The sequence below is a fragment of the Sander lucioperca genome, chromosome 5, assembly GCF_008315115.2.
Source record: "Sander lucioperca isolate FBNREF2018 chromosome 5, SLUC_FBN_1.2, whole genome shotgun sequence".
In the NCBI taxonomy this organism is placed as follows: domain Eukaryota; kingdom Metazoa; phylum Chordata; class Actinopteri; order Perciformes; family Percidae; genus Sander; species Sander lucioperca.
The window spans coordinates 5,585,557-5,595,289 of NC_050177.1; the positions used below are offsets into that span (position 1 = coordinate 5,585,557).

Below are 9,733 nucleotides of genomic sequence, written 5' to 3' on the forward strand. Positions count from 1 at the left end.
CAACGTGTGGCCCAGATGTTGTGGGCCTTCTTTGCACTATTGAAGGATTTTTCCGGAGCATTAAGCTGTTGTGCAGACTTCACCTTCTTTGAACTAGTTTGTGTCTACAGTCTTTAAATCTTTCAGTCAGTAATGGAGCACCAACACAGCAGTCACTGACAACAACAACCACAGTCACACAGAGAGAAGAAACAAAGCTCTTATTGTGAAAATCTGCTTCCTGACAGGTGGAGCTGTGACTCGTCAGGAAACAACTCACCTGAGTTCTTCTACGTCGACATTTTGGACTGTTTGAAGAAACTGTAAGTATCTGTTTGGTACTTTAACACCACGTTAGTCTTTGGTCTCTTCAGGGTTAGTTTCTGGCTCTGTAAAGTTAAATATAATGTTTCTACTTCTCTTCTTATTTCCTGAGAAAGTTTGGACGACTCTTGTGTTGAAGATAAATCTCCATGTTGTAACATGAACTACTACAGAGGAGGTTTTAAATACTTTGCCAGGTGTTTATACGTCTGTCTGTCACAACCGTGAGGCTGCAGCTGAGTTTGAAGATGGGGGGGGGGTCCGAGCCTTTCTCCTGCTGTCAGAAAACACACTGTCTTCTCCACCAGCGTAAAGTCAGACACAACAGGACTCTACTGTTTCCTCTGGAACCTTTCAGAATAAAATGTAGTGACCTAAATGCCTCTGTTACTGTTGTAGTGATGTGTGGAGGAGGAGGAGTGTCTTCATGTCATTAAGTTTGGTCTTTAATCTTTCTGAGTGTTTATCATCTGATCTAGCTTTTCAAACGTTTAAGACACACATATTTGCACCTCAGTCTTCCACAAAACCTAGTACAAACACTGACAGGACAGAAAAGTGAGATTGATTCTCAGTCTTGGCTCTATTAGTCCAGATGTCATTTTATTGTGAAAATCTGCTCCTGTTGCAGCCCTTCCTGCCTGCTTCCTGACAGGTGGAGCTGGGACTCATTCCAGGGAACAGCTCACCTGTCAGAGATTTCTCTCCAGTCGGAGAGTGACCCTCTTCTTCATCAACTCTTCTTCATCAACTCTTCATCAACTCTTTGGAATGTTTGGAGAAACTGTAAGTTGCTGTTTGATATTTTTACAACACATTAGTCATTGGTCTCTTTCCAATGTTCCTGTTCTCCCAGAAAGAGAATGAATGACAGAGCAGGATGAGCAGAGAGCAGAAATCATTCAGTGAAGAGATTCAGACTTTATTTCCTGCTTGATAGCTTCTAGTTTCTCCAGCAGCTTCTGGTTCTGGAGATTAAAAAGTGGTCTTCCTCTCTTTCTAACAGGACCCATCAGAGACCAGACCCTGCTGGACCTGGACCTGAACCCAGCTGTGTGTCCATGAAGAGTGTCCGGTCCATGGAGACACCACTACTTTAAAAAAGAAAGCGACCTGTAAGGGACAGGCCAATTAAAATGGAGGAGAGTAGAAGGAAGAGGCGAAGACAGACGGAAGGGGAGGAACATATTGAAAAAAAGAGCCGAAGAATGATGTGAGTTGTTGTAAAACCTCCAACAAACTAGAAGTAGTGTTGTCTCATTGGGTGTGTAGTCTTCTTGTAGAGGGTCTCTGTGTTTCCAGCAGTGTCGTCCAGGTGCACTCTGGGATATCTATGGCCCTGTTTTCACCTGGTATTAAAATCTGATCTGAGTGATCAGATCACAAGTGGAGAGCTTTGGTCCCAGGCCAACAACAGCACACTGAAACCACTTCAATCACTATACAAACAAGCCATAAAAACTTTAGATAAAAAAACTAAGTGTTTCCATCACTGCTTAATTTTGAAGAAGTACCAGCTTTTAAGCTGGGAAGACCTAATGAAATATGTAAACGTATGTCTGATATATAAAGTCACTCACAACCTAGCTCCACCGCCACTTGGAGCCTATATTAACAGAAGATCAGATACTGCACGAGTCACAAGGGGATCCTCAAGAGGAGACTGTGTTATTCCGCTGCGGAAAAGTTCTTTTAGTCAGTCAGCCTGGTCCATCAGAGGGTCAAGAGAGTGGAACTCAATCCCTTCCTCCACAGAGCTGTGGAGGAAGGTCTGGCTATAAGAGACTACTGAACATGACCCTCAATAAATGTGTTTTTCTATCAGGACCCAACAGAGACCAGACCTTGCTGAACCTGAACCTGATCCTGAACCTGAACCCAGCTGTGTGTCCTTTAAGAGCGACATGTCAAAGGATTTTGTTTTGGATTTTAAATGTGATTCTGACAAAAAGTAAGTTGTTATTAGCATTCAGTTGTTAATAATGATGTATATAGCCTGTTGTATTATTATATTTGGTATAAGTATCAGTTCTTATCAGTAGTATTCAATGCTGCTTCCTATTTTTCTTTAGACTATCTACTGATGGAAGTTAAAACTGACAAACATTATTATATTTGAAGTATAAAATAGTTGTCTGTTAAAAGATTTTTTTCATATGCACATTTATCCGTGTTTGTTTCAGGATCCAGCAGCAGAGACCAGAGTCTCCTGAACCTGAACCTGGACCTGGACCCAGCTGTTTGTCCTTCAAGAGCGACCGGTCAAAAGAGCTTTTTGTTAAATTTAAACAAAGACATCCATCTAACGGAAAGTAAGTTATCAGTAACATATAATGAGATTCATACATATAGTATTTTAGAAGTATTTCTCATAGGCATCATTTCCATCAGAAACTTGATCGTATTAAGTTGCTGTGAGCTGCTAATTCACCTCTTATTATTTGTTATTTAGGTCTTTATTAGTGACAGCTTAGACATGAAAGGAGAGAGAGGGGTGACATACAGGAAAGTGTCGCAGGTCAGAATCAAACCCACGACCTCCGCATCGAGCACTGAGCCTCTATATATGGATGGCTCTACCACTAGGCCACCCAGGCACCCATATATTCACCATTTGTAATCACACAGCAGAACATGACGTCATCTGGGAGCTGACCGGGCAAAGAGAGCAGTCTTCCTCACTCAGACCAGTCTGCTGCTTTAGGAGTCCATTAGGCCAACCATGTTGATTCACGGTGGGGTCAGGAGTACCACCAACACTTTAATGTCATGTTCATCATTGACCTCTGCAGTCCCTCCCTTTGTGATGTAGATCTCTGTGAACATCTGTTTCTTTTTTCTTCTAATAAACAAAACATTTGTTACAAAAGATTTAGTCTATATCAGTGGTTCTCAACCTTTTTTGTGCCAGCGCCCCCCTATCCATTGTACAGGTCCCTAACCGCCCCCTATCAAATAAGATGTAGGCTAATTGCCCCGAATATTAATGATTACGCCCTAATATTAGGCCTTTTTACTGTTGTTACTATTGTTATCAAAAATAATCAAAAATTCATATCATTGAATGACAAACAACATATTTATTAGTTTCCCAGGTATCAAATAAACTATGTGAATAGAAATTATATCTACAGGTGTTTAAAAAAGGCAACCATTTGACATTCAATTTAAATTAGGTAACAGCAGCCAATCAGAACGACTAGATATGTAACATTCAAACTTTAATTAGGTATTACAAACACTCAACACACAACAGTAGCCAAACAGAAACAGCTAGCAATTCAACATTCAAATCTATATTTCATTCAAATCTAAATCTATAATCGAATTGTTCCAACGGAAAACAAGCTGCACTTATAAAGGGGTAAAAGCAGAAGGATTTACTGCCGAATGGAAATAAGTTTACAACCTTTTAAAGTTAGTGAGAGCCCTTTTTTGATGCTTAGAAGAGTACATGTTTGCTATTGCCTGTCTTGTGAGTAGGCTAAATAGCAAAAAAAAACATTTGGAGAAACTCAGCCCCACATCACGCTGAATTTTGAGGCGGTGTGAGAATCCCATACAGTAAACAGTGACATCACTGCCTCTATCGCTTCCACAAGAAAGTTCTAAAACACCAAACACAAGCCCTGAACTGCCCGGGAGTTTGTGGAACAGCTAAATGTTTGCCAAACAACAAAGCACAGTCGATAACGCTCGCTCGTCTCGTTTCTTTCTCTCTTTCTCCGTGAAATGAAGCTGCTTTCAGGTGCAGTAGGAAATGTGTTCTATAAACGATCTGACAAAAAACTGTTACTATGAAATATAAAGTGTACTTGTCCTACGTTGGGGGGTTAAAGAACACAACAAGACGTCGCATCACTCTGCGGCGATTGCTTTTTTTTTGTTATCTGAACGCAGCTTCACGCTGAAGTACAGAGCTCATTTAAGATGATGCTCTGACGTCCCGTTTCCATGAAGGCAGCACGGAGCTGCGCCAAACAAAGCTGACAGAAGCACAGAAGAGTTATGATCCAGTTGCAGTGCTGTGAACCGGCAGGTTTTAATTTTGCAGACCACTGTTTTTTGCAAGTAGTTTAAAGTGTAAACATGTATTTTTATTGTGGATCTTTGGTTTAAACTAGCTTTCAAACAAACGCCACCCAAGAGCACCTCAATGCCCCCCTTTCCAAAATATTGCTTCCAGCCCCGTCATCTTCTGAACGCCCCCCTGGGGGGCGGTACCAGCCCCGTTGAGAAACACTGGTCTATATCCACAACTTTCATTTCTGGGATTGCTCCGTTGCCGCCGGAAATTCCGCTGGATGTACCTCGTCTTCAGCCAGATGTCAATCCCCTTCCTCTGTCTCTGTGTTGGTGTTCTAAACTCTGGTGAATTTCTGAGGACTATGGTTAACTGCTCCTCAGATCTCTGCAGGGTAAATCCAGACAGCTAGCTAGACTATCTGTCCAATCTGAGATTTCTGTTGCACGACTACAACTACTTTTGAACCTACACATGTTCCACCAAAACAAGTTCCTTCCTGAGACTATTTAGCAGAGGCACCGTGGCTCCGTCTGGTGCTTAGCACCGCCCACGATGATTGTGATTGGTTCAAAGAAATGCTAATAAACCAGAGCACGTTGTTCTTGCATTCAGGAATGCTGTGTGGACTAGTCAGACCTTCCTCCACAGAGCTGTGAAGGAAGGCCTTGCTATAAGAGACTACTGAACATGACCCTCAATAAATGTGTTTTTCTATCAGGACCCAACAGAGACCAGACCTTGCTGAACCTGAACCTGATCCTGAACCCAGCTGTGTGTCCTTTAAGAGCGACTTGTCAAAGGATTTTGTTTTGGATTTTAAACGTGATTCTGACAAAAAGTAAGTTGTTATTAGCATTCAGTTGTTAATAATGATGTATATAGCCTGTTGTATTATTATATTTGGTATAAGTATCAGTTCTTATCAGTAGTATTCAATGCTGCTTCCTATTTTTCTTTAGACTATCTACTGATGGAAGTTAAAACTGACAAACATTACTAATATTTGAAATATAAAATAGTTGTCTGTTAAAAGATTTTTTTTATATGCACATTTATCCGTGTTTGTTTCAGGATCCAGCAGCAGAGACCAGAGTCTCCTGAACCTGAACCTGGACCCAGCTGTTTGTCCTTCAAGAGCGACCGGTCAAAAGAGCTTTTTGTTGAATTTAAACAAAGACATCCATCTAACGGAAAGTAAGTTATCAGTAACATATAATGAGATTCATACATATAGTATTTTAGAAGTATTTCTCATAGGCATCATTTCCATCAGAAACTTGATCGTATTAAGTTGCTGTGAGCTGCTAATTCACCTCTTATTATTTGGTATTTAGGTCTTTATTAGTGACAGCTTAGACATGAAAGGAGAGGGGGGGTGACATACAGGAAAGTGTCGCAGGTCAGAATCAAACCCACGACCTCCGCATCGAGCACTGAGCCTCTATATATGGATGGCCATACCACTAGGCCACCCAGGCACCCATATATTCACCATTTCCGAACACACAGCAGAACATGACGTCATCTGGGAGCTGACCGGGCAAAGAGAGCAGTCTTCCTCACTCAGACCAGTCTGCTGCTTTAGGAGTCCTTTGAGCCAACCATGTTGTAGCCCTTGTTTACTTCTTAGTTCTTTCTATTGATTCACGGTGGGGTCAGGAGTACCACCAACACCTTAATGTCAGGGGAAACCATCCGATTCAATGTTGTAATCAACATTTTAAGTCACAGGACCTTTACGTTGTGTTTGTCCCTGTGTGGACAGACATGATGTGAGCTAATTCTTCCTGATTCCTCCACAGAGTGGACCAGGAGAGCTCAGAGGTTCCCAGTGGTCAGTCTGCCCAGCCGCATCAAACACACCTGGACTCCATATTTATGGTCTGTACATGTACAACTAGTTTTACATATATTCTGTTCACAAATAACTCCATGCTGCAATTTTCAGACTAGTGGATTGTCAGTCTGTTAAACATGGATCTGATGTTTGCTTCCATGATTTCAGTTTGATTGTGTCATTCATATAATGTGTTCCAGTTGCTGGAGGAGAACATCGTCACTTTTGTGAAGAATGAGCTGAAGAAGATCCAGAAGGTTTTGAGACCAGATTACCCAGAATGCTCAGAGAGTCAAAGGGAGGGTGAGGATGAAGACCAGAAGAGGAGCAGAGAGGCATTTCTGAAGATCGCGCTGCACTTCCTGAGGAGAATGAAGCAGGATGAGCTGGCTGACCGTCTGCAGAGCAGTAAGAGGATTTCTCTAAAGATTTAACTTGCTGGACTAATATGACATATACTATGGGAGCATGGTGGCCCGATGGTTAGCACTGTGGCAAGAAGGTTCCTGGTTTGAATCCCGGGCCATTCTGTGTGGAGTTTTTATGTTCTCCCCATGTTTGCGTTGGTGCTCCGGTTTCCCCCAACTTAAAAAAAAACATGTACTAGGTTCTCCAGTCAGTGCCTTTTAGCAAGGTACTGGCAAAGATCTGGAGTTGGAGTTGTAAATGGCTGTCCACTGATCCCTTGAGGGATGGGTTAAATGCAGAGAATGAATTTCACTACATTTATGTGTACGTGAAAATAAAGTACCTTTACCTTTAATGTATCCAGAGAAGGGTCAAAGTATGTTCCTGTTTTCTTTACAAAATTACTTAATGAGTTTTTTTTTGTTCTGTTTTCATTCAGGAAGTCCTGCTGGAGTTTGTAAGCGTAAACTCAAATCTAACCTAAACAAGAAGTTCCAGTGTGTGTTTGAGGGGATTGCTAAAGCAGGAAACCCAACCCTTCTGAATCAGATGTTCACACAGATCTACATCACAAAGGGGGGGACTGCAGAGGTCAATGCTGAACATGAGGTCAGACAGATTCAAACAGCATCCAGGAAACCAGACAGACCAGAAACAACAATCAGTCAAGAAGACATCTTTAAAACCACACCTGGAAGAGATGAACCAATCAGAACAGTGATGACAAAGGGAGTGGCTGGCATCGGGAAAACAGTCTTAACACAGAAGTTCACTCTGGACTGGGCTCAAGGCAAAGCCAACCAGGACATCCAGTTCACATTTCCATTCACCTTCAGAGAGCTGAATGTGCTGAAAGAGAAGAAGTACAGCTTGGTGGAACTTGTTGATTACTTCTTTAGTGAAACCAAAGAAGCAGGAATCTGCAGGTTTGAAGAGTTCCCGGTTGTGTTCATCTTTGACGGTCTGGATGAGTGTCGACTTCCTCTGGACTTCCACAACAGTAAAATCTTGACTGATGTTACAAAGTCCACCTCAGTGGGTGTACTGCTGACAAACCTCATCAGAGGGAATCTGCTTCCCTCTGCTCGCCTCTGGATAACCACACGACCTGCAGCAGCCAATCAGATCCCTCCTGGGTGTGTTGACATGGTGACAGAGGTCAGAGGGTTCACTGACCCACAGAAGGAGGAGTACTTCAGGAAGAGATTCAGAGATGAGGAGCAGGCCAGCAGAATCATCTCCCACATCAAGACATCACGAAGCCTCCACATCATGTGCCACATCCCAGTCTTCTGCTGGATCACTGCTACAGTTCTGGAGGACGTGTTGAAGACCAGAGAGGGAGGAGAGCTGCCCAAGACCCTGACTGAGATGTACATCCACTTCCTGGTGGTTCAGTCCAAAGTAAAGAACATCAAGTATGACGGAGGAGCTGAGACAGATCCACACTGGAGTCCAGAGAGCAGGAAGATGATCCAGTCTCTGGGAAAACTGGCTTTCGAGCAGCTGCAGAAAGGCAACCTTATCTTCTATGAATCAGACCTGACAGAGTGTGGCATCAATATCACAGCAGCCTCAGTGTGCTCAGGAGTGTTCACACAGATCTTTAAAGAGGAGAGAGGACTGTACCAGGACAAGGTGTTCAGCTTCGTTCATCTGAGTGTTCAGGAGTTTCTGGCTGCTCTTCATGTCCATCTGACATTCACCAACTCTGGAGTCAACCTGCTGGCAGAAGAAGAAACAATCCCTCGGGTGCCTAAAGTCTTCAGAGTCAAACCTAAAGTAAAATGTCTCCTTCAGAGTGCTGTGGACGAAGCCTTACAGAGTCCAAATGGACACCTGGACTTGTTCCTCCGCTTCCTCCTGGGTCTTTCACTGCAGACCAATCAGACTCTCCTACGAGGCCTGATGACACAGACAGGAAGTAGCTCAGAGACCAATCAGGAAACAGTGGACTACATCAAGAAGAAGATCAGTGAGAATCTGTCTGCAGAGAGAAGCATCAATCTGTTCCACTGTCTGAATGAACTGAATGATCATTCTCTAGTGAAGCAGATCCAACAGTCAATAAGTTCAGGAAATTTCTCCACAGATAAACTGTCTCCTGCTCAGTGGTCAGCTCTGGTCTTCATCTTACTGTCCTCAGAAAAAGATCTGGACGTGTTTAACCTGAAGAAATACCATGCTTCAGAGGAGGCTCTTCTGAGGCTGCTGCCAGTGGTCAAAGCCTCCAAAAAAGCTCTGTAAGTGGGATTTATTCATCATTAAATACTCTGATATCTTTCAACAGGAGTTAAATGTAATAACTTGTTTAAAAAATAAAAAATAACTAAAAAATATTTTTTTCCGTCGATATTTAGTTATAATTGGATTAAGTTAGCCTAGCAGTTTGGTATTTATATGTGCGCTAGTTATTACGTTTTGGAAAATTCCATAATCTCTACCGTTACAAAGCTGACGTTAGCTTAAGATGACTGACTGACTAACATTTAACAGGGAGGGACTACAAATCGTCTCTGTTGCTTGTGCCCTGCCGATTTTAACCAGCTCACACAGAGACTGAAGGCAGGATACATTCAGAAACCCGTATCTAACTCAAAACAGCATGGATGTTTTTTTTTCCAAGTTTGTATGCGTGTGGCAGCACCAGAGACACAAAATAACACTCAAAATCTAATACCAGAAAACGTGATTTTTTTCATAATATGGGCACTTTAAATTTAAACTGCTCTTAAATCCATCAATAAATACTCCTTTCAACAGGAGTTAAATTTAATATAATAACTTGTTTCCTTCCTGTTGTCTCTCCAGACTGAGTGGCTGTAACCTGTCAGAGCGAAGCTGTGAAGCTCTGTCCTCAGTTCTCAGCTCCCAGTCCTCTAGTCTGAGAGAGCTGGACCTGAGTAACAACATCCTGCAGGATTCAGGAGGGAAGCTGATCTCTGTTGGACTGAAGAGTCCACACTGCAGACTGGAGACTGTCAGGTCAGATCAAGAACAATAATCTTTGAAAACACAGTATTGAAAAACAATTTGGAAACATTAAAAAAAGTGAATGTTTCCAAAGTATTTTATTCTGATTTAGAATCACTTCATAAAGAATGAAATGTGAACTGTGGCTGAGATCCAGAAGTAATTTATATTTAATTATCATGTGA

At 42.2% G+C, this 9,733-nt stretch overlaps 1 protein-coding gene across 1 annotated transcript; it reads left to right on the forward strand.

Moving 5' to 3' along the window:
- The first annotated feature begins 6,043 nt into the window (after positions 1–6,043).
- Positions 6,044–8,822, forward strand: LOC118495061 (protein NLRC3-like). Its single transcript, XM_036001368.1, has 3 exons — positions 6,044–6,211; positions 6,368–6,575; positions 7,015–8,822. Exons 1-3 carry the CDS (start codon positions 6,209–6,211, stop codon positions 8,820–8,822), a joined length of 2,019 nt encoding a protein of 672 aa, XP_035857261.1. The 5' UTR covers positions 6,044–6,208.
- The last annotated feature ends 911 nt before the right edge of the window (positions 8,823–9,733 follow it).

Excerpts from the sequence above, each read along its gene's own strand:
- LOC118495061 (XM_036001368.1), top strand. Across the intron at positions 6,576-7,014 it reads GGCTGACCGTCTGCAGAGCA|GAAGTCCTGCTGGAGTTTGT; the intron begins GTAAGAGGATTT and ends GTTTTCATTCAG.